This window comes from Pholis gunnellus, assembly GCF_910591455.1.
Source record: "Pholis gunnellus genome assembly, chromosome: 9".
Taxonomy (NCBI): domain Eukaryota; kingdom Metazoa; phylum Chordata; class Actinopteri; order Perciformes; family Pholidae; genus Pholis; species Pholis gunnellus.
The window spans coordinates 23,786,284-23,810,940 of record NC_136535.1 but is presented as its reverse complement, the minus strand read 5'-3'; the positions used below and the strand labels follow the sequence as shown (position 1 = coordinate 23,810,940).

Sequence of the window (24,657 nt, the reverse complement as noted above, 5' to 3'; positions counted from 1 at the left end):
TCCAAAGATGTCAAAGCGTGCTGAGGGTGTGTGTGCTGTAACGGCCCGCTGCTGGAGTGGAAACGACGTGATTGTCTGTGTGCGTGGAGGGGGAAGGGAAGGACGGTGATTGTGTTATCAGTGTCAGCGTCGCCTAAACCCAAACGTGTATCCCCGCATTGTTCCCACGAGTTTATGTCGCACCGCCACTGATGTGCATTATTAAAAATGACAAGGGCCTCGTCGGTTCAATTTATGACGTATCAGCGTTGAGGCGTTCGCAAACACGATCAGACACACATCAACGCGGCGTCTGCACATAAACACACAACATACCACTGGGGAAAAAAAGAAGAAAAAGACACGGCGGATCCAATTAATCTTTCCCATGTTAATCAAGAGCCATAAAACTTTAACCAACATCTGTACAGCCTTCGTAAACAGCGCCATGGCAAATTTCTTTTCCTGTCACTGATGACAGGAGACAGATGACATCATTACAGTCCCTCCGACTCACAGTAACCCAGTTTCCATTTGACTTTGAAGGCTGCATTAGCCGCAAATGGGCGAGAGAGCCAAGAAAGAGCTACTATATATATATATATAATAGGCTACAGTTTGATACATGAAAGAAACTGTGAAGAGCACATTCTCTGCTGATGTGTCCCTGCTCGTACTGCACAGACTCCACCACTCTCCCTTTGTGCCATACATACACGCCTTTTTACAATATCCCCATATTTCATTATTCCATTGCCGTCTTTTGTGCATATCCTCTGACGATGTTAGTCAAGCTCTGAACAGCATTTGTACCTTCCCTCTCATGCACCCTGTCCTACACGGTAGACAAGTAGGCAGTAGAGCCGCACCGTTTACTTGTAGATCAGAAGTGTTTGAATGTGTACAGACCCTTAAACAACAATGATGACGTACATTGCAGTTTGGCAACCAAAATACTGCAAAAGCTTGTCATTGACCACCAAAGGTCGCGAGTGCAACCTAAACAACTGACGTTCCAGATCCGCGTGTTACTAGTGAGGTGGTGGAGGTGATTAGTGGTGAATGCTGCAACGTATCCTCGTACAACGGTTCGTACGATATCCTACGAACAGTTACTCCCCTTTTTTCGACGAGAGCCTGCAACACGTGTCAATTTCCGCTCGTTACATGAGTACAGTCTTCTCAAAATAACTGTGGGAACAGATCGTTGTTTGGGTGATAATAACCACGGAAGTGCAAGTACGCAAGTTACCTGGCAAAAACACCAACATTAACTAATTTCACATTGGAAACGAACAGCGGTCTCCTGGGCTGCTATCTATGAATTACGGCTCGTTATTTTTCATACGTGTTGCTATCAAATGTATTTCACCTTTTGCAGGCGCTTTGAAATTGGTTTATTTCTGTCTTATTTTTGCAGGTTTAGCGGCCGCATAAGCAGAGCAAACCTTTTTGTGAATTCCCCCGTGAAGGTGTGGCACATGTGCAAAAAAAGCTGCAACAAAACTGGTAATGTATGCGGTCACAGAATTCTCATGGTCGAACATCATCATCTTTCAAACCCCTTTTCTGCAATAACAACTCATCCAACTGATTTCCTCTTGCCACACCTAATGCTTAATCTAACTATCTTCCCTCACTTCCCGTCTCTCTCTATCTCTCTGTCAAACAAACACACACACACACACACTCGCTATCTCTCTCATCACCTCTTCTTCATTCTGTCATCAGCGGTGAGTCAAGGTCAGAGGTTTTTATTTTTAGTCCTCCAACAAACAAAACAGCTTGTCCTGTCCGACATTGAGAGACACTCTGGGCGTGAGCGTCCGTCCCCGGGGGCCCTGCAGCATTTAAACCCGAGAGCGCGGCTGCCGCTCCCCAGACGCCATCACGATCCCCATCACGTCACTGCTGCCACGGCCACGGTGATATAAACAACACGGCAGTGACCTAGCAGCGCATGCTATTTAAAAAACAAGCAGCGACTTCACCGGGCCAGGCGAGGAAAATATTCCCACTGCTTCACACTTGGCGGTTCGACCAAACGTTTGCGGTGAAACGCCACATTAGGACGTATGAGCCGGTGATGGAGAGGTACACTGTTACGAGACGTCACTAGATTGAGCTGTGATTTTTTTTTACTGAATGAAAGTGACTTCAGAGAGGGTTCATCCCAGGGATAATGATTCATTATCCTGGTAATAATATCAAATAGAGATCATCATGAGCGGCATTAGTTTGCATGGAAACTGTGAGAGAGGAACATTGAGCCGTTTCTCTCTGCTGCTTAATGTCATGTCATTAAATCAATCAAACAGGCGGAAGGTGTGCTACTCCTGCAATAGGAGTGCACTACACTGATTAATGAGCTCAGCTCACCCAAAACTCCTTCAGGTGGACGTTTGCGCTCTCTTTTAAAACCAGCGGTTCCTAACAGGTGAGGTGGATTCTAAAGCTGTCAGTGTGATTCAACATTAAGTGCTTGTCGGATGCTTGAACGGTATTTGAAATCCTCCTTCCTTCACACCTTTCCAATGCCGGAATTGGAAGTGCTGCTTTTAGATATTCTGTAAACCATTTCTGAAACCGACGATGATTTTACAGCAATTAGCGAAGCGTGGAGTAGGTGGAAACGCAATCCCTCTATCTCTTTTTCTCATTTTTAACACATACAATTTTTTTTCCCTCGTGTATACAACCAACTGCAACACTATGAATGCCTTCGAGGAAAGATATCACGTTAAAGTCATCCTTATAGTCAAGTTTCCGTCCACATTTATTGCACAATTTTTGAAAATTGTCAAAGAAAATGTAATTTATCAGCTATTGTAATGCAAATATTAGAGAATATTATTAAACAGTTGGTGGAGCTTATTCTTTAATGCGCAAATGATGATGGCTTTTGCCTTCAGAAGCAGTCGGAGAGCAAATCAGACAAACGTTATTGAGCTGACAGCTCGAGTAGCTGCAAGATTATAGCAAACCTGTGGTATTTACCATTGCATAGTAAGCGCTGCGACATGAAGTGTACATGCTTTACAAGTAGCCTAACTGTTACATGCAAAGTACTAGCATGACTTAAAGCCTGGCTCGAGCTTTTACTCTTTATTCTTTTCAGCGAAGCAAATGTTTGCTTATCGTTCCCTGTTCCTTGTTCACACCTCAGATTGGTGTATATCAAACAGCACTGGTCAGGAGGGAAATAATCGTAAAAAAACACCATGTTCATTCCTGTAAAAAAAAAAAAAAAAAAAAAAGCCTTAGCAGTAATGGAGGTGGTGTCCAAGTAAACATGGGATTTCCCCCATAGGGGATTTCATCCATATTGCTCTTGTCGAGGGATTATTTTGTCTCTTAGCCCAACCCATGAGCCAGGAGCTGAGAAAATCCCTCATATTCCACACAATCTGCTGCAACCCAGCCTTACTCCAACTGCAAATAATACCTCCACCACCGGCTGAATCAGACAACTTAGACAAACAGCCAATAGCCAGTTGTCTGGGCCTGGAGCCAGAACGCTCTTAAAAACACTTCTCTCCTTCTTCTGCCTTCCTTCACAACTGAAAAAAAGCCTTGACAAATTAATGTAAGAATATTCCCAAGACCGATCCATTTGACCCCATTAATGGATTGTCAAGAGGAGCAGAAGGGGTTTGGAAAATCTCCCAATTCACAAGTGTTCGTCACTTTGGACGAGCAGTCAGACAGAGACAGAAAGGTTTATGAATATTCATTAGCCTTTATATTTTCTCCATGGCACAGCAAAAGAGCAGCTCTATTTTTTAGCATTTGTCCTATTAAAAAAAGGTGTTTTACTGAACACAGAAGTGGCACTCCCCCTCTGCACGTCCTTAACAAGTACACTACTAAAATTAGAATATATTGGCAACACCTATCATATCCATAACAAAGGCTCAATTATTTTTCACCTACAAAGCAAAAGACCTGGTTTCGGTAAGCTCCTCATTTTTTCCCAGTAAGAGGGTGAGGGAGGCTCGTAACCACTTAAGCCTCATCCCAGATGTTAAGATAGAGAGGGACACCAGAGTGAGCTGCTGAAAGATTAATAAATGCTGCTGAAAAGCAGGAGAGAAAATGCTTTTAGAGGTACTCGCCCTGATGGTGATGGAAAGGCATTGATTTTTCTGTTGGAGCCATCACTGTCATTTGGCAAGATGGTGCTTCGTAAGCGAAGCAAGCTTTTCATGATAACAGCCCCGGCCCCTCAATGACCTGTGAAGTGTGCTTGTTAAGGAGGCACGGGGAAATTTAGCAGCCGGGATCAAAAGCGTTTTTCCCCTCTTCTTTGATTTCAGGTCAGGTTTTTTTCTGGACAGATTTGGGGCTGTGACAGAATCGATGGTGGAAAAAGTGACACCTAAGTGATGCATCGATAATATAGGTGGCGCCTCCAGGCAGCCAGCGGGAAAAGATTGTTCGTCTTTCTCTGTCTCGTCCCATGACATTACCACACCAATGGCAGCATCACGCCCTCCATTACTCAGATCAATAGAGATTTCACTCTTGCAGGCTTTCAAAGTTGAAAAGGATGTCAAAAGAGGGAGTGATCCACCGCTCGCTCGCAAAAATACATTATACGAAGAAGCGACCATGTGTCACATAGTGATTTATGGTGTGATACACATACGGCGGGACGAGAAGACGGAAAAGAGAGGAAAAGCAGATGTAATCCAAACAGGAGGGAGATGGTTATGGACAGAGCCCGATGGAGATTTACAGCACCCAGAGAGTGATGTATAAAGTGTAAACAAGCGACAGATTGCTTGCCATCCACCCACCCACACACACACACACACACACACACACACACACACACACGGCTGCATTCCAATCCCATGGAGCCGGCCCGCTGCCCCTGGCAGCCGGTGCTGGTAATGGCACCGCACTCGCTCAAATGTAGTGCGGCGTGATGGTCGCCAAGCGATGAACCATGCATGCAGTTGAGCTGAATGTGGTAGAGCTGGGCTGCAAGGATAAGAAATTAGTGGTATTGCAGTTGTGACACCAATATCAAAGGACAACAATAGCACAAAAGGGGGTAGGACATTGTCATTACAATGGCCATGACAACGAGGCTGCTGGCCGATATGCCTTCCGCAATTTGTACTAATGTCATAACTTATCATTGTTGCACTTCCTGCAAATAAATATACAAATATAAATTGATATATTTCATTGGTAGTCATCCTCTTTCAGTTTCTTTGTCGCACAATATGTCCTTGCTTCTTCTGAAGAATTATCACCTGAATCTGCAGCTCCCCTTCCCCATCAGCGTTATAGTGAGTTTCAGCTCAGTGTTTAGCTGTCCGGCCCACAACGCAATGTTTTGGTTTACTCTCAAGGCTTGCGTGTTTTTTTGGCCACAGCAGGCAACTAAAAACACCACAACCTCAGCACCAAACAGCAGGCAGACATAGTTAGCAGCTAGCTGGTGAACATAGTGGAACATTTAGCAGCTAACGAGCCAGCTATTTCCCTCATGGATTGGCAGAGAGCAAAAATAGAGCTAAAAGTGAGTGAATGTTGGGACAGAAGCACGACTCCAAATAGTTGACAACGTTACACTGTAACTGCTGGATGTGTAAATAAGCAGGCAGATCTCATCCATTGTTTTTACCCATACCTATGAAAAGTAAAGCACTGTCATTCATATATAACCCACATAAGCAAAGACATGCAGGGTTGCCGCCAAGGAAGTCAGATGACTCAGAAGAAAGAGCTGCAAAGTCTGTGTAAGGAGGAGGTCCGGGTGGATGGACGTATCAAACAAGTACAGGACTTTAAGGCAGGAGATTGCTGTTCAGGTCCCGTGTGAAATCAAACGTACTTATTTGAACCCAAACCATGTCCTTTTCCCAAACATAACCAAGAAGCTTTGTTGCCTAAACACCTTCTGCACTGGAGAAGCTTGCACAGCAGCACTGACCGCTCGAGTTGCTGGAGAAATCACTTTTTGAAAGGTATCATACGAAGTGATGTATGAGGATATGTTGCAATAATCTGACAATTTAAAACTGTACTTCAAAAGGCGATATGTCAATACTGTGTTCTCCACTTGTTTCTGCTGCCCCCAAGTGGCCAGAAATATCAGTTCTTGCAGGACAAAACGTAAATTATTTCCATTGGCCCAGAAACTGTTATGCACAAGCGCTCTAATGACAGATGAGCCTGATCGCTCAAAATGTTAAACACATTCAATACAAGACCATTTTAAGGACATTAAATATTGGCATTAAATCTATCTGCTGTCAGCAATCTCAGATAAAAAAAAAAAGATCCATTAGTATCAGCCTTACAAAACCTGCATCGGTTGAATCCCAGGGAGTGAAAATACACACATGTAATCCAACCTCACACTCACACAAATAGACACAAACCTGCGTCCGTTCACCCGTGGCTCTTTATGGACACCGTCCATAAACTAAGGAGACGGAATGGAGAGGACACAGAATGACTCAGAGAGAATTGCTCAGTAAAACACTGCACCCTAATCTCTCGCTACCAGCTCAAATCCTCTCCGCTATTAAATGTCCTCTCTCGTCTCCCGGCAGCCTTTTATTAACTGTATTTGTTCATTGAGACCTTGAATTCTCTGCCACTTTGGCCATGACATTGGGAGAGGAGTGGAAACGGTAAAAGAAGACAAAAATCATGACCCATGTTGTTAAAGTGGGCGAATGTAATAACTGTAATCCTCCGAATAAAGAGTTTCCATTCCGTGGTAAACAATAAAGCACTGCGCTTACAGGCGGGGAGTAAGAGACCAGGCAGCTGACTGGGACAGAACAGAGATAGACGGAGAAACAGGGAGACAAAGGGAAAGATCAGAGGAGAGGAAATGAAATTTTCCCATGCACACATGTTAAACTGCGTGCGTTCGCATATCTGGGTGTCAGACATTATAAGTGTGATTATTCCTTCATTCCTTTTGCTGCACGACACCGTATGAGCCAATTGCTTTCACATCAAACGGCATCGGCTTTCGACAGTGTCACAGAGCGAAGGTTTTTAATCCCCCTCCCATTGCCTCGGCGTCTCGACGACGCTACCTCCGTATTTCATCATGCAGCTTCAGAGATCCCGAGAGAATACGGGACAGACGAAAAAAACAAGTTTCAATGGAAGAAGAGCTAACAAAGCCGGGGTTGAAGGCTCAGTTGCAGCAGCTACGGCAGGAGTGGCGTGGCGCACTTGAAAAACAAAAAGGTAATCCAACTGCCCTCCCATCGGGAATGGAATCCTTGCTCTCCGAATTGCACCAAACAGAAGAAAACAAGCATGCCCTACTTCCAAATCCATCAGTATTGTAGGTAACAAGAGGATTTTAAAACTTTCTGTTTGTTCTTCACCTTCAACATTAATTGCAGTTGCCCCTATTCAAAGTGATGATTTGCAAGATCCTGGGGCCTCGTTATAGACTTAATTAAACCATGCATGCACTCTGATTTCTATGCAAAAAAGTTGATTTATCAGTTCCTCTTGTGCTTGTTGAGAATGCCCCCACATTTAGAACCATTCCTGATCGGGTAAGGCCGAGGCAACAACACCCTTGTGTATTGAATCGCTAATGAAGTCAATTGTTCCTCTGTAAGAGGAAGAATGCGTCGTTTCTTCTTCTGAAAAGGTAAATACTGCACATTCAATTGCAATCAATCTGCATTAACAACAGACTGTTTTGGCACATTTCACTTTAATTCATGTAATTTAATTCTTTGCAACTGAAACCGTTTCAAAAAGTTTTGACGATCAAAAAGTTAAGACCAAATTTATAATCTATGAATTACACAGAAGTGGTACTGCACCAAATGATTATGTACATTACATTACAGTCATTTAGCTGACGCTTTTATCCAAAGCGACTTACAATTCAGATTCTATCACCTTCATACGCCGTAGGCACGGCTACGGGAGCAATTTTGGGGTTAAATGTCTCGCTCAAGGACACATCGACATGCGACTAGCAGAGTCGGAGTCGGGGAAACCACATCACTTGCAGTCTAACTACATTCACATGTTCACATTACTGATTTTGTGACAACATATGAAGTATGGAAATAGTGGAGAACGCTGGAGTCCATTGTCCCAATGCATGCTGGGAAGCTTTCCCACATGCCTACTCCCTGGACGCATCAGTGCAGTCTCAGTGCATCATCTCATTGTCTGTGATGTTTTTCCATGTCAATCTCTTTCTGTAACTCAACATTAAGGCCCTTTTCAAAGGGATGTGGTTGACCATATACAGTCATTCTGGAGGTGTTTCTGTCTGGAAACCCGCTTGTACTTCCACAAAAAGATGGATGCAGAGCAAGTGAGATGTGGCGTTGTTCATTGAGTAAAGGTGATGAGTACCAAACACAAACTTTCTCAGTGGCATTTACATTTAAAACTAGTTCTACGCATGAGTTGATAAAGAGGCCCGAGGTGTTTCTCTGCACACCAGGAACGTCTGTTGACAGCTAAAAATGATAAATGTCAAGAGAAGAAGAAGAAGAAGGAAGAGTTCTTCTGTTTATTCAAAACAGGCCATTAATTCAAAACATTTATTTATATGAAAATGCATCGGATAGCATCTTTAAATGTGATTCAACAAAATCTCCGTCCAATTTGCCGAACGTCTTTCCAATCTGCGCTTTCTCTCTTTCATCGGGCCTCGGAGCGCTCTTCCTATTTCAATTTCGACCTGTCAGTCAGTCGCTGCACCTATTGTCTGCCGTTTCCTCTCCTGCCCTCTGGCAACAGTCCGTCGCAGATTTCATATCATATTTTTTTTGTTCTCCAGCATCTGCATATAAAACCCCCAAGCCCCTCCCGTCCTGCAGCTCCCAAGGTGCTGGGAATGGAGAGAAAGCGGCAAAAGGTGTGATTACGATGTCAATTCATAACCGCCGCCGCGCCCCCCCAGGAGACTGCGCGGATGAAAGCGTCAACGCCACTGGAAAATTACCCACCCAGCCGGGACAAGTCATTTGCTACACGATAGAGCAAAACAACAAAAACACTCAGACAACTGGCATACACACAAAGCGAGGGGGTACTAACCGGAGATAAAGGTCAAAGAAAAGTGAAAGAGTGAAAACTGATGGGGGCAACTCAGAGGTGGAGGAGTTCAGCAGGAGATGAGATGTGTCTATATGCAAGTGTGTGTGAATGTGTGTGTGTGTGTGTGTGTGTGTGTGTGTGTGTGTGTGTGTGTGTGTGTGTGTGTGTGTGTGTGTGTGTTTGTGCCTCTCTACAGGTGTTTACACACTAAAGCTGTCCACACCTGGGTTAGGCTTTAGGCAGCAGGGGAGAACTGTCACTATTCAAACAGATGGAGGGAGACTCACCAGGACTGAGAATAGCAAGGCCGGGTGTCTCACACACACATGCACACAAACAGCCATTTAATATGTTCTTGAGCATCAGGTGGTCGACACTCGAGTGCTCGAAAATACCACCTGGGAAATGCCACACGGCTATATAATCTATTTGTTTGGAGACCCACAGCATAGCATAAAAGTAGAGGACTCATTGATATTTAAATGGTGCACGAGTGTGTGTGTGTGTGTGTGTGTGTGTGTGCGAGCGAGCGAGCGAGCGAGCTAGCTAGCTAGTGAGAGAGAGAGAGAGAGAGAGAGAGAGAAGGCAGCAGCTGTGTGTATTCCAGGAGCATTACAGTGTGATTTTGAGACGTAGTGAAGGATTAGAAAGTAGATGTTTCTTTGCATTCATGAGGCAGAGATAGATCGTTTCATATCTTCTCGATATATTCGACCATGACTCATGAGAAACTGAGAAAAAACAAGGTGATAGAAGTAATAAATTATTGTTAGTCGTCTGATCCTGTGACCGATGATTAGCGACAACCTTCACATACTGTTCAGGGATCACTGTAACAGTGACCAAACGGATCTCATCCATACTTGTCATAGCGTGGTTACCGCTCGGAAACGGTCGCGGTAAACATCTTAAAACGTGGTTAACGTTTTGAAACGGTCACTTTAACGTGTTAAAACGTGGTTAATGATGTAAAACGGTCACTTTAACGTGTTACAGCTACAGCGTGGTTAACGATGTAAAACGTTCACTTTAACGTGTTAAAACGTGGTTAACGATGTAAAACGGTCACTTTAATTTGTTACAGCGTGGTTAACGATGTAAAACGGTCACTTTAACGTGTTAAAACGTGGTTAACGATGTAAAACGGTCACTTTAATTTGTTACAGCGTGGTTAACGATGTAAAACGGTCACTTTAACGTGTTACAGCTACAGCGTGGTTAACGATGCGAAACGGTCACTTTAACGTGTTACAGCTACAGCGTGGTTAACGATGTGAAACGGTCACTTTAACGTGTTAAAACGTGGTTAACGATGTAAAACGGTCACTTTAACGTGTTACAGCTACAGCGTGGTTAACGATGCGAAACGGTCACTTTAACGTGTTACAGCTACAGCGTGGTTAACGATGTGAAACGGTCACTTTAACGTGTTACAGCTACAGCGTGGTTAACGATGCGAAACGGTCACTTTAACGTGTTACAGCTACAGCGTGGTTAACGATGCGAAACGGTCACTTTAACGTGTTACAGCTACAGCGTGGTTAACGATGTGAAACGGTCACTTTAACGTGTTACAGCTACAGCGTGGTTAACGATGTGAAACGGTCACTTTAACGTCTTAAAGCGTGGTTAAAGATATAAAACGGTCACTTTAACGTGTTACGTGTTAGCTGAGCGCCGTGTGTGTCTCATACGAACGCTAAAGGCTGCCTTGTGCGTTGGTATCTCGATGCTCGGGGCCTTTGCTGCAGCGGCAGATTTTGCTGTTGCACTTTTGGTTTTGTGGATTTGTGTTTCTCAAGGTTTGTCCTATAGGCCCCAAAAACTTAATACTTTAGTATTCAATCATATTTTCAGCTAATAGCGTCCTTCCAACTTTGTTGCAACACTTCGGGGGAAGCCATTCCTGCTTCAAACAGCTGTGATATCAAGTACAACATCTGCTCTTATTGTGGAATATTCTTCCCAGAAGAGTGGAGGCCGTAAGAACAGAATATTTATGCCCGTAGTTTGAAAATGAGATGTGCAATCGTCTACATACGCCATGGATTGTATATTTTCAACAATTAGTTTCATGTCTCATTCTATATTTTGGGATGTCAAGTTCAATAACTAATCGCATCATAAATAATCACTTGCCAGCCTCCGCTGTATCCTTGAGCAAGGCAGCAAATCCCAAACCGCTCCATGGAGCTTACCCGCATGCAACACTACAGCACCTGGTGAGGCTGAGGCTCGACAATAAACAGTGAGTATATGCTCAGCTTTATAAATATGAACCGAGGGGGGGGGTGTGTTAGAAAATAATGAATTTCTTTGCCCTTGATAAATAAAAGAAGAAAAACATACCAAGCTCTCATCTAATTATATGTACAGAGAAACAGAGGAGGAAATCAAGTCCCGAGTGTTTGCCAGCACAGCCTTGTCATATTATTCTAAAGTAATCCCATTAATTATTAAAACTTCTCTGTGTAATAATTTGTGCTCCTCTAAGTTAAGACCACATTTTTCATGAGCTCATGCTTCCCCGTCGCTTGCAACGGCTGTTGAAACACGGCCCCATTTTTCTCTGTGGTTGCTTTCCCTTTGTCTTTACTCAAGAGGGCAAACATGCTGGAAGGGATTGCATTTCATCAGCCTTTCACTCTTGCCTCCATCTGTCGCTGTGAGAAGCTTTGCAAGCTTTAGCGCTGGTTCAGCTCCGCTTGTTTCACTCTACAAAGTCGTCTCATGTTAAAGCTATAGAGCCTGAGGCCGATACCCGATATTGATACCTGAGAATAATGATAAAATAAAAAATCCAAAAGCATCCACATAAGCACATGCTGTAAACTGGGGGATGATGGCTGAGAGGTTAAGCATCTTTCACACAGGGACGCGGTTCACACTGCCGCTGGGTTCGCATTCACGACGTCGCGGCTCCGCCGTTGGAGATATGATGGTTTCAGAGCGCAGTGGTGCCATCGTAGCGTTCTGTAGACCTTCATGTAAACAGTTGAACACTAGCTGAAAATAAATAATCTCGCCACAAGGTCTATTTAGTAGACGGGCCAAATATGAGACAGGGCCCGGACAGGGCCCGGGTACAGCCTTTTTTGTTGTTGTTCTCTGTCTATTTGTGGTAATTTTGTGCAGTTTTGTAGTTGTAGTTTATCCCTTTTTGGCCTCTTTTTTGAAGCCTCTTTGTGGTCATTTGAGTGTCTTTGTAGTTGCTTTTGTCTCTGTGAGGTTGCTTTATGTCTCTTTGAGGTTGTTTTCCCCCTTTTCTTAGTCATTGTGAGTCTCTTGATAGTCTTTTTTTGTCTCTTTGAGATCATTTCGAGTCTTTTAGAGGTACATCTTGTTGGTAGGCAATGGGGGCCCGTGACGCTTACAGCATCAGCTACTGCGCCCGGTAGGATTCACTAATCCATCCAATGTTTGCTCCCATCTGTCAACGTTTGTTTCTTTAAAGCATAACTATTATCGTTCCCTGACCTTAACTGTGTGGTTATTATTATAAACTTTAACCGTAGCCGTGTACAGTAAAATCAGAAAAAACGGTTCTATTTAACAATGTCTTTCTGCTGATAGAGGAGTCAACACGTTAGTCATTCCTTTGATTCAGGGGACTTGTTGCTCTTAAGCCAACATACACAAGAATTCCTTGAAATTCTCAGAAAGAATTATTGATAATTATATAATTTTGACAACCTGCCAACGTATCTAGTGAAAACAGACCGGATGGCACACAGTATTAAATGCAGCATACCGGTGGACTTATTTGTTTGCAGTGTAATGTTAAAATGCAACATGTAACAGTAGTGAACTTTTGGTTTGTGATGCAGCAGAACTCGGCCTCTCCTCCGAGGGTGTTCCCTCCACTCTCACAGACAGATGTTAGGGCCAGGCTTGGCCGTCCACTCTCACCATAATGAGAACTCCAGGGGCCAAGGCCCACACACGCACGCACACACACACACACACACACACACACACACACACACACACACACACACATGCATGCATGAAAAAATACAAACACCATACCTGCCACATGCACACATGAGCATAAAAATAAAATTGAAGATGCATAACCCCAACACAACACGAGAACCAAAAAGTAAGAGACAGGAGTGGTGAGTGAGTCGGGGGTGAAGTCATGATTTAATAATGATGTGCTGGTTAAAAAAAAATGAGTGACCTTCACACACACACACATACACACAAACACGGGCATCCATGTTAACACACGTTGTCTCTAAGTGACAAGATATTCAAATAGAGGTCAGGGAGAGTGAAGGAGACAGAAAGTGCTTGAGAGAGAGAGAGAGTGTGTCACCTGCCAACCATTTTTGAGTGTTAAAGGAACGAACACGCACCTTAATTATTCACCACCCTATTATTAGCTTCTAGCCCGCGAAGCCTGAACAAGTACGAGCGTGCATGCATGTGAGGAGGGGGAATAAATCATGATTCAAATCAGTGTTTTCTGCATACTTGCAAAATTTTTCATTTTTTACATGCATGAGTTTACATATAGCCATTATTTACATGTGTGACAGAGAAATGCATTAGGCGTATATGTGTAGTATGTGCGTGTACAGTATATGGAAGGATGCTTATTGCTCGACTCTCTCAGTCTCTGCAGAGTGAGTTTGGTCGAAGAATAATAACGTCAACGAAAGCTGCTCCGAGGGCAGAACGAAAACAGAAGTCAGATAAAAAAATATTAGATTTTTAAATGTCCTTAACCCAATGCCTTTCCAAAAAGGAGACTCTCCATTGGGTCCTGGGGCAAGGAGGCAGACACTAGAAGAGGAAGAGGAAGGGGAGAGACATACCCTGAGGGATGGGGAGGACAGTGCGATAAGACCTGGCTAAGCCTCGCCATCGGTAATTACCTCCACGCTAATGCTACACCGGGAAATCCCAGCGGGAGCATGGAAACAGATGAGGACGAAAGATTGAAAAAAAAAAAAAACACAAAATAAAAGAGAGGAGTGATTGAATTGGTGATACCATTGGCTCCCAGATTAGACAAAGGCAAGACATGGAAAAGACATGGAAAATGGTAAGATGTAGGGAGATAGAACAGAGGATGAACAAGGGGGGGGGGGGGGGGGGATGTACAGCGGTGGGAGAAGCAGGTACACGCTGACCCAGATCCTCCTCCTGGTAACACTGGGCGGGGGGGGGGGGGGCTGCAGGACCAGGGCAGAGGATGAAGAGATACAGGACACAAAGAGGTGCTAAAGCAGCAGCTGCCGTGGGACAGCTGGTCTGAATCACAACATACATGTGGAGACATGCAGCTTTGAAAAACAATCACATTTTTGTAACTTCCAGAGCTTGTTGGGCTTGCATAAGAGCTGACAGGTGCTCTCGGTACTCTCTCTCTCCTCCTCTCTCTCGCTTTTTCTTCCTGGGGAGGTAGATGGGAGCACCTTGATGATTTTTCCCAAAACACAGGGACAAATGAGGCCTTGAGCGTCCCCTTAAAAAAAAACGAGACAACCCAGCAGAGAGTTCACATCCCTCAGGATTTGACCTAGACGCAGGTAAACACGTACACACACGCGTTTGGGAATGCAATTACTGAGCCTGTGCAACAGCCACAGGGAACTGGGGTGCATCTTTGCAGAGGGGAGAGGAGGAGCTTGTAGTGTGTTTAAGTGTGTGTGTTTGTGTGTGTGTGTGTGTGTGTGTGTGTGTGTGTGTGTGTGTCAGTGGCCCAGTTACAGCATTTGTATAAAAATGCTGCATCTATGACAGGCCTTCTACACAAAGCTGGTCCCACCTGTTTATTTCCAACGCTCCACCTGTGCATGTGTGCGTGTCGGAGCAAACCGTCGCTACAAATGTCTTGGGATGAAGGACACTGTATATCACATTGATATGTGGTTTAAGTCTTGAGCATTCGTCTCTCAGAAGTCAAGTCACCTTTCCCCCCACACAAAACAAAAACCACAGAGCAGCAGGATTCATGGGTCGATCTGCAGAGATTTCTACAGCAGGTTGAAGATATTGCCGAGCAGCCGGCAGGTGACGATCGTTGGCCACAACTCAATACACTTCAGACTGATGGAGCAGGATTTATTTTAGATGCTTCATGGTTCTTGGCTCAGTGGCCCTGATGAGAAACAGGAACACTCACAGAGAACACATTTCTATATTCTCAATTAGTTCTTTGAGTTTAAAACACCCGAGACAGTATGTCTGCAGTCAGCTAGCAGCGGCTAATGTAGCCTTTAGCCTCAGTCAGTCATTGTTTTTTCTGATTATTGTTTCCAAACTTGTACTTCTCAGCCCCAACTGACTCTGACTCAAGTGACATCATTTAAGGCAATTCACCCAATTTGCTGAAGTCACGAAAGTCTCATCCACTCGAAATCAATGAGAAGATAACAGACAAAAAACCCAAATAAAGAAATCTCGTAACCAAAACGGCCCATCATTCATAGTAAGAAACAGTGCAAACAGGTTTTACTGGCCCTTTAAATGAATGAGAATATCCCAAAATACAGTCTGCCATTAGCACAACGTCTAACTATACGAGCTAACCGTTAAAACAACTACCACTTATAGCATCATCATTGAAATGCTGCACATTCTTTCCCCGGCCACTCTCACCCGTCCATCTGTCACTCATCAATCACTGCTCAGCCTCGACATAGCCGCGACAGGCTGTCAGCTCCCTGGTGTTGTTCTCACATATCTCCGCCCCTCCAATATTGCCGCACATTAGTGTGTATGCAAATGCCCGCTTGCACCGCGCCACACTGAGCCGACGGAAACACAGAAAAGGTCCATCCAGCAAGTCTGCTTTCAGCACAACGGAGAGCTCCAATTGCTGCCGTTTTCTTGGCGAGAGTCTTTATTAGTTTCAGGACCAAGAACAGCGCCTGGCCTTTCCCTTCATGTCTGCTGGTGTAGAACTCCTCCGTTGCCTTATCATTTTTAGTCAGTGTGCATTATTACTTGCAGCAAAAAAAACAACAGCACTCTCAAACAGCCATCAAAACAACAGCAGTGATGCAGCTTTCATAAAAGCCTTTATAGTAATAAGATGCATCAACACGGATTAAATATACATAGGCTTGATGATTACAGTGTATTGAGCGAGATAAATGTTTGGCACCTTTTTGTTTCAGGAATACCTCGTGACTCATATCTCAGTAAACAGGAAAGGAAAGCAGCGGCGGTTTGATAACGGCAGAGATAATGTAAGTAAACAGACATAAGCCCAGCAGACCTTGTCTCCAATCACTACCTATTATCACCAGCACAGAGGGGGGGGGACAGACTTCGTAGCATCTGTTGGCAGGCTGGAGTAACGCCAGGGGCACCGACACTAGTACTGTAACTCACGACAAGCGGCACTACATAACGGGCCTTTCATCAGGGCCGACGTATCCGTGGACCTCCTGCCGATGGAGTTTCCTTTGCCAAAAAGACGTGGGAATAATGAGCCCTGCGCTGCAAGTGGAGAGAGAGAAATGTCGGTATGTGTTTATGTTTCTATGTAAAGCAACAGCGTGTGTTTTTATTATGTTCTTGTGTGTGTGTGTGTTCAGGAATGTTTGGGTGTATAGATATAAGCTCTGCCAGCTCCTGTTCAGCCTCTAAGTTGCTAGCATATGGGATGACAACTGTTGCCTTCATGGGGAAATGGACGGATTAATTGAAATTGAGCACAGACACGCGAGTGATGAGCACTTAACACAATCATTAAGGCTAAATCACACAGGCACGGCGAGTGTGCTTGTTGGTTTGTGTTGGAGCTTTGAGGGGATTCTGGACTAATGACGAAAATAAAAAAAATTACATTTGATTAATTTGTGAGTGCAGGCAGCCCCACGTCTGTGGATAATCGCCAGCCTGGCAAACCGTAAGCAAATACATGGTGCTAATGGGATTGTGTGTGTGTGTGTGTGTGTGTGTGGACTGACAATGTAAAGGGTGTGTTGCTGCTCGCAGTGCTGAAACAGGGAACTAATGCAGGGCTGACCTTAACATGGGAGTGTCCTTAGCAGTGAAACTGCAGCAGCCTCATGTTGTGTTCACACTATGAGCGACACAGCAGCAGCCACTAGTCATTTTCAATGGACGCCGGTGACAAAATAAAGTGGAGCTGGTGTCAACTTGTGTCAGTGCTGCAATGACACGGTGAAGCATCAGCCCATCGTATGATTGGTTTCACTCTGTTCCGTAAAAAAAAAAGAGATATTACACTTGCTTCAAAACAAATAGCATTCCATGCAAGCAAGCATAGAAATAGCACCAAAACATATGAGATATTAGCCGGCGGTGTCATTAAAATGAAGGTCGAACGGGGATCCAGTCAAGTTCAAATGTTGGGAAATAGGCTCATTAGCTTTCTTGCAGAGAGTTGGATGAGAAGATTGATACCGCTCTCATGTCCGTATGGTGAATACGGATACGGAGCCAGACGATTAGCTTAGCTTAGCATATAGAGTGGAAGGTAACACAATCAGTCTACCAGCACCTGTAAAGCTCACTTGTTAACACATTATATTGTCTTTATGTAAAACGGTCAAAGTATTCCTTTAACTCCATGTTTTAGGTAGACATGCTGTATACCACAACATTGTTTAGATTGTAGATTAATTCATAATTAATATTTGTCAGGGCGAACTTAATATACATGTTATGGCGTTGTGACCAATGATATCACGGTTTTTCAGCCTGTGTGCTGGGATACACTCCAGCCCTTGCAAAACTGTAGAGGATCAGAATGTACAGGTAATATGCGGATGGAAAGATGCCTATTTTATTCTTTATTTTATTTAAATTTATTTAAATACGAAATAGACGATATTAACAGACAACTCACACAAAGTGAATGTGAACACGGACAGCAGAGAGGTGTCTATGAGTGGACCGGTCACTCTTGTGTCTGCATGTCCATTCTAACAGTCTGCACTCCACTCAGAGTGCTCCGCTTGTCAACTGTGGAGATTTATGAGTCACACAGACAAAGATCTGCAACTCTCCCTCTGACCCTCTCTCCTCTCACTCCTCATCTAATTCTCTCCATCTTCTCCCTCAGATCATTTCCTCCGAGGTCGAGCTAGACCCAGCTGGCGGAGAGGGACGGGTCAGCCACTATCTGTCTGCGTAACCCTTTGCTACTCATCAGGGCTTTTTGTGTGTCTCACAGATGTGTCATCGCTCGGCACTGAAAAAGAAATAGAAGAGAGTCCGCTGGGGAGATTGGACAGGAGGTAAGTGATTGGTGGGAAACGGGCGCAAATGGATGAGAGGAGGACTGGAGTGGTGGTCCTCTGAACAGCTTAGAGTGTGTGTGTGTGTGTGTATAAGTGGTGTCTTTGTATTTGCCGTGTGCTGTCGGCCATGAGAGCACATCGCTAAAGGAGCATGGTGAGAGTCTGGCAAGACACTTAAAATGTCTGACAAACTTGATTATCCTGAAGAAGTGGGGACAGAGTGTAGCACTGCAGCGACGACAAACGCACACATACCCAGACATAAGTTAGACCAGTCATTCCCACTGACTGGGCCGGGATGACTTATGGTCTCAATCGATAGTTTCAAGTCTTCTTCAATACATCATGATGTTCATTTAGTAAATGATGGTCCATTTAGAGTCAAATAGACCATAAAGCAGGGGATGCTTTAGGGGCAGGGCTACACGGTGATTGACAGGTCGCTTCCACAGAGTTGTCCGGTCTGGGAGTTTTTGTCTTAAAACTTTAACCCGTTCACAGTGTGTTTTCAGCTCAGCTTTGCGTTTGGTTGTACTTAGCTCCACCCCTTCTGTTTGCAAAAAAATTAAAAAATGACTACGGCCAAAACTCTGAACTCCAGGCTTCAGAGGGGCCGTCCACTAACCAGCGGGTTCATTTTGACTTTGGAACCAGATGTCAACAGTCACATATGGGTGTGGTATGCACATACTTTTGTTCATGTCGTCTACTCCATTAATAATAAACAGCATGCGCCCTGAACCATTAGCTTTTGGTGGCTAATGGTATAGCTGATCTTTTTCGAAGTTAACACAGATACAAGAAGATTTTCACCACTGGAACTCTTGTAATAAGTTAAGTTCGGCATTTACTTGTATCACGTTGCTGACACTTGTGGCAACACATTGTTGAGAAAGAGCAGACTTAACATCTCTTTTCTCAGTATTTTGGCAGAGATCTGAAGTCCTTGGAGTTCTTCGTATAATATTGCTAAATTGACATTTGATCTACAATTACTGTGCAAACTCCTGCTGATGAAGATGTAAAATGATTGAAAAAAAATATCTGGTTTTGCAAGTTCCTTTCATTCCTCATTAATTTCCTCGCCCTCTTCTCTCTCTCTCTCTCTCCAAACACACCTCAAAAAGACACAGGAGATTCCAACTTAATTGTGCTAAACCGTCTCTCTCCCTTTCTTCTCTCTCTCTCTCTTACAAACACTTTGTAGGGCAAATCAATGAGCCTTGGCTGTCTGAATATCTGCTGCCAAGTATGGTCAGCCGTGAACACTCAAAAACACAAAAAAAAAAGACGAGAAAACTACTCACTGCGCGGTGCACCCAGTTCAGTCAGCTACTGAACTACATGCGCTCACACACACACACACACACACACACACACACACACACACACACACACACACACACACACACACACACACACACACACACACTCTGTGACTCCCTCCTCCTTCCAACATCTAAAAAGACAACAGAGCAGGAAGAGATGAAAAAATACAGGAGGTAAAACCAAAAGAGTCAGATAGAGCATATGAAGTAAAGATGGAGGAAGATGTGAGTGTACAGGCCACGGTGGAATACCTCACTGCACGCTAAGATCTGATTATAGCTTTCAGGGACAAAATGTCCTTTCATTTGTGACTTTCTGTGTGAGTTTATAAAAGAAGACAAGGAACACCCACTCAAAACTGTACTCTGATTCCACACTTAACACTAAGTCACAAGGGAAAGTCTTTAGTTCTCATTAGCAACAAACGCAGCATTTAGTGATCTCGTATCAGGAATCACAGGAACCCTCCTTCTCCGTCTTAAGCCGACAGATACGCGTACCCACCCTGAGTCCTTATTTACTGTCTGTGAAGGCTGTACAGCTGCGCTGGGATCAGAGGTCGGGCACCCCCTCCGTTGCCTCACACCGCTAAGCCTATTCTCAGATGGCACGGCGCTCTGTGCCGAGGTCGGCGTACCTTCGGGAACGAAGGACCAAGCAAGTGTTTGTAAAGACAAATAAAAAGAATTTTAAAAAATGGGTGATGTTGCTTCATTTCGTTGAGCAATGCTTCCCCCGGCCGCGACAGGCCGGGCAGGATTTGTGTCGCATCCTGTGTCACAGCCTCGTTGGAGGATTTATAGAGTGCTCCCATAATGCACTTCCTCTCTCCAAAGGGGGGGGGGGGCATAAATCTACCTCTGGTCTTTATTTTTGACACTCACCTTTTTTATTTGCTAAAAGGATCCTGAAGTTACTATCCTCTTGGCTTTCTTGATCTACGCACACACACACACACACACACACACACACACACACACACACACACACACACACACACACACACACACACACACACACACACACACACACAAGGGCAGCCCCATCGATCCTCATTAATTTTGTCATTTCATGCTGAATAACTTGTTTTTAAAGAAATTTACGAGCACATCTCTGATGAACACAAGATGGAAAGTGGTGCTTCTGTGCGATTCTTTGTGGAGTCGATTAAATCAACAAATCGAGTGTTACTAAGGGGTTCTTTGGTCGAGGGCGGCCCTACACACAAAACCACCCACACACACATGCAGAAGCCCTCTATAGAAAACCATAAATTATAGAACTTATGCCAATTAATTAATGCTGCAACTTCCCAAGCAGCCCTGAAGCACGTAACATTCAAACTGCATGTTTACAGACTGTAAAGAAGAAGAAAAACATGTACAGTGTGTTTATCTGGACATAATAAAGAGGCAAAAAGGTTCCACCAACAAAGAGTCCCACGGTGGGTAGCTGAATTAAAATACACTGTGCTGGTAATGAGCTATCTAAATTCAGAGTTCATATTGCTTGGAATTACACAAAAGCGGGGCTCCGGGCAGCACTGGCAAAAACCTCTATAGCTCTTTCTGCTTCGCTGCCAGAAGATTCTCCCTGTCGAGCGGCGACACGGTCGGTCCTGAGGAAATCGTTTGAGCCCGAGCGTGCATCCATGAATGCAATAATGCCTTTGTAAACGACATCACCTCCTCTCCCACTTTTGCATACTTTGTGGCTGTCAACATGTTGGCTGCACTCTATCGCTAAAAAAACCCCACGCACACGCAAGAAGGGGTTGTTGGCGCTTCAAGCTCCGATTACTGACAACTCTGAAACACATGCTGAAGTAGATACACACACATTTAGAGACACACGCGCTAAGTCTGACTGGATGACTCGAGGGTGTCGGTGATTAAAAGGAAGTCGCACGACCACGCTTTCCTCGAATAAAAACGGTGGCTAAACAGAAGATGACAGGAGTTGCGGGAGCTTCAAAGTTATCTGGGAAACAGCTCGGCATATTGGCGCCATACGGAGGCGGATCCTTTGCCACACTTGACACGAATGCCGCCGTATCGGTCGTCGTTTTCAAAAGCTGAAAAACAGATCCAGGGGGAAGGAATGGGAAATGATTTGGGTTTGTTGCTTCTGATGAGCTCTGCTTCCTGCCAACTGTGACAGGAAATGGGCAAGGCGGCACAGGGTCAGTTTAGCAACAGATCCTGGAGACAATACGCTCTTATTTTGTCCTGGATTTCACTGCACTGTACAGCGGCCCGAGGGAATCAATTAGAATCATGCCGTGCTTGGTTTTCCCACCCCCATTGACTTGCCAGTAATTTGTTTACTTCACAGCCAAGCTCTGCTTACAAAAGTTTAAAAAAAACAGCATCCTTCCTTACGATGCATCTGTCCTGCTGTGTCCTGCAGTATTACATGTATGAACTTATCAGGTTAACACACAATATCCCCAAACAGGTTACAGTTTCCTGCAGATCCTCCACCACAGCATGTATTAGTGTGGCATACAAGTAAGACCCTAATTCAAATAAAAGTGCATATGAGGCAACAGCTTGACCTCTGGGCCGGGTCACAGCCTGTGACAGGTCTATTAGCATATGATTTCCTTACACACACACACACACACACACACAACAAAGATTGCAGCTTGGCCAGCAGACCAGCTGTGAGGCTCTTTCCTGTGTCAAGGAGGACAGTTTATCACACTCCCGGTGTGTCTCGGCTGCCAGACGAAACTGACAAGGTGTCACCTTGTTATTTGCCTGCACAAAAAAAAAACAGCCTCCGTCTACAGGGAGTTGATTAGCACGAACCTGTTGCCGCGTTTCACATCGGCACCTGCCGAGCTCACTAGAGAATTGAGTGGTCCCGCTGCAGCGGGGATACTGGTGGACCTAAAAATAGCTCGGCGATGGAGCACAAAACAGCCAACAGCAATGGCACACATGTATGACATATGGATGTCATTATTGTTTATTGGTGTCTGTGGGGATTATTTATCATGTGTTGTGGAATTATGTTAATGAGCTAATTGCAGCTGTGAATAAAATGTGCATCTTCGTACATGTAGTACATGCTGGATTTACATATCATGTATACAATGCATATGATTTCAGATGGATTGATGGATTGATGATATGTTTAATGGTGGGTGTTTTCACCTCTAAAATAATCTTCGGCTACACGAGCATTACCAAAAAACACCACGGTTTAAAGGTTTTCAGCCAATTTTCAATCTCAGATATGCTGACAAGGGATTTTGAAGATCCCAAATGCTACTTATTTGCAGGTTTCCACGCAAAAACTGCAGAGATGGTCCGCTCCACTTTCCTTCCACCTACCTTTACCCATTAGTCACAAACAAGAAAGACCCACAGCCTCCTAACATCTCACAGTGGAACACAATGTTTCTACATCCAGCTGCTTCCGATAAATATTAGTATTGTTGCAACAAAGAAGAAGAGGACAACACAACAAGACTGCAAGTCCCTTAAATATCATAGCGATAACACACAGGATTGACCCAATAAATTGTCCTATAATAAATTCCCGGAAAGCTCAGTGTTGAACACCGCTCTAAAGCTTCAACAGGGAGGCTTCGGGAGATAAAACACACACCCTTAAGTGCTATTTGGGGCTGTCCAGTGATACAGATATTATTAAGTGCCCATGTCTCCACAAGTCCAAAGAGCAACACTGCAGGAAAAGAATCAAACACGCACAGACAGACTGTGATCAGCACCGTGGCAAATCAGTTCTGTGTCAGATGGACATGTCTCTGCATCCACCACGCGCAGCCTCTCCGGCCACGTTCACCCCTTATAATAAAGCTGTAGCGCGCTCGCAGATGCGCACCGCACGGAGCGAGCGCGTTGCCCTTCACCTACCGTACCTTTGGTGTGAGCGGCGCTCAACCCCAGAGCCACTACAGCCAACACGCCGGCTATTCTCAGCATCTTCTCGGTGTAGATTCAGCTACGCGGCGACTTCTCTCCTCTTTCTTTCCTTTTTCTCCTCTCTCTCTCTCTCTCTCTCTCTCTCTCCGTCTGTCCGCCCTCTCCCTCTCAGTCAACGCCTCGGGTTCTCTCTCTCTCTTTCTTCAGGCAGAGTGTGGAAACAGTTCACCGTTATGTGGGACAAGCCAGGCAGCGTGGAGTAGAAGAAGAAGAAGAAGAAGAAGAAGCGGAAAATGAAGAAGAGGGTGGACACCGGGTGCCCGCAACGCGCCTTCTCCGCACCGTAACGCGCGCGTCGCACCGCAGGTTGTGTGAACGGACGGAGGCAGCGACTGGAGTGTGGGTTTGGCGCCGAGACGGGACTGGAGAGCAGCAGCGCACCCCGGGACCAGACCGAGCGACGTCACACAGGGAGGAGAGAGAGAGAGAGATGGATTCAGGCGCTCCCCCCCACCCTCCTCCACCCTCTCACTCTCTCTTTCTCTCTCATCCTCCACCCTCCCCTCTCTCCTCCTCCTCCCTTCTGCTATCTCTGGAGCATCCCAGCCCACTCCAGCTCACAGCGAGCCTGCCACGCTGAGGTGGGATCCTGATGAGAACAATTGCATCTTGTTTCAAATGACTCCAAGAGCAAGCGCCTAAAGAACACGATGCTGTTGTCATGCATCTACAATGGGCTCAATCTAATTATTTTAGCATAGACATTCTAATAACTCTTATGTTAAAATGCCATAAATTAAAGAACACTTTGAGTCACATGTGAACTCACAATGGTTACAGACACATTGTGTGATTTAAATATTGCAGTATTATTTATTACTTGCCTGAAGATGCAGCTTATCTTCCTGAAATAGAATCATCATCACGAAACAGTTGTGGTTGTTCATGCACAGAAATGGAATGTTTTCAGCCCAATGAAGAACAACCTTCTGTGTTTTTATTACTTTTTAAACTATAAAAATATTATTTCTTGGGACTGCCTCCCGACAGTGATTTATCTGAACTAAGAAGTGCTTTGACATTGAATCAGGAAAAGAGGGAACGATAGATTGACAGATTTGAAGGACAAGACAATTCTTTGTAGGGAAAACATTAAAACTGCT

The 24,657-nt window shown here is 44.6% G+C and overlaps 1 protein-coding gene across 1 annotated transcript in view; it reads right to left on the bottom strand.

Moving 5' to 3' along the window:
- The window catches only part of LOC306701636 (calsyntenin-2-like), a 211,127-nt gene extending 187,434 nt beyond the window's left edge, over positions 1 to 23,693 (bottom strand). Inside the window, exon 1 of the mRNA XM_079166997.1 lies at positions 23,491 to 23,693. Coding sequence (XP_079023123.1) covers positions 23,491 to 23,554 — 64 coding nt within the window. The 5' untranslated portion in view covers positions 23,555 to 23,693. The remainder of the gene's footprint in view (positions 1 to 23,490) is intronic.
- Positions 23,694 to 24,657: the final 964 nt, after the last annotated feature.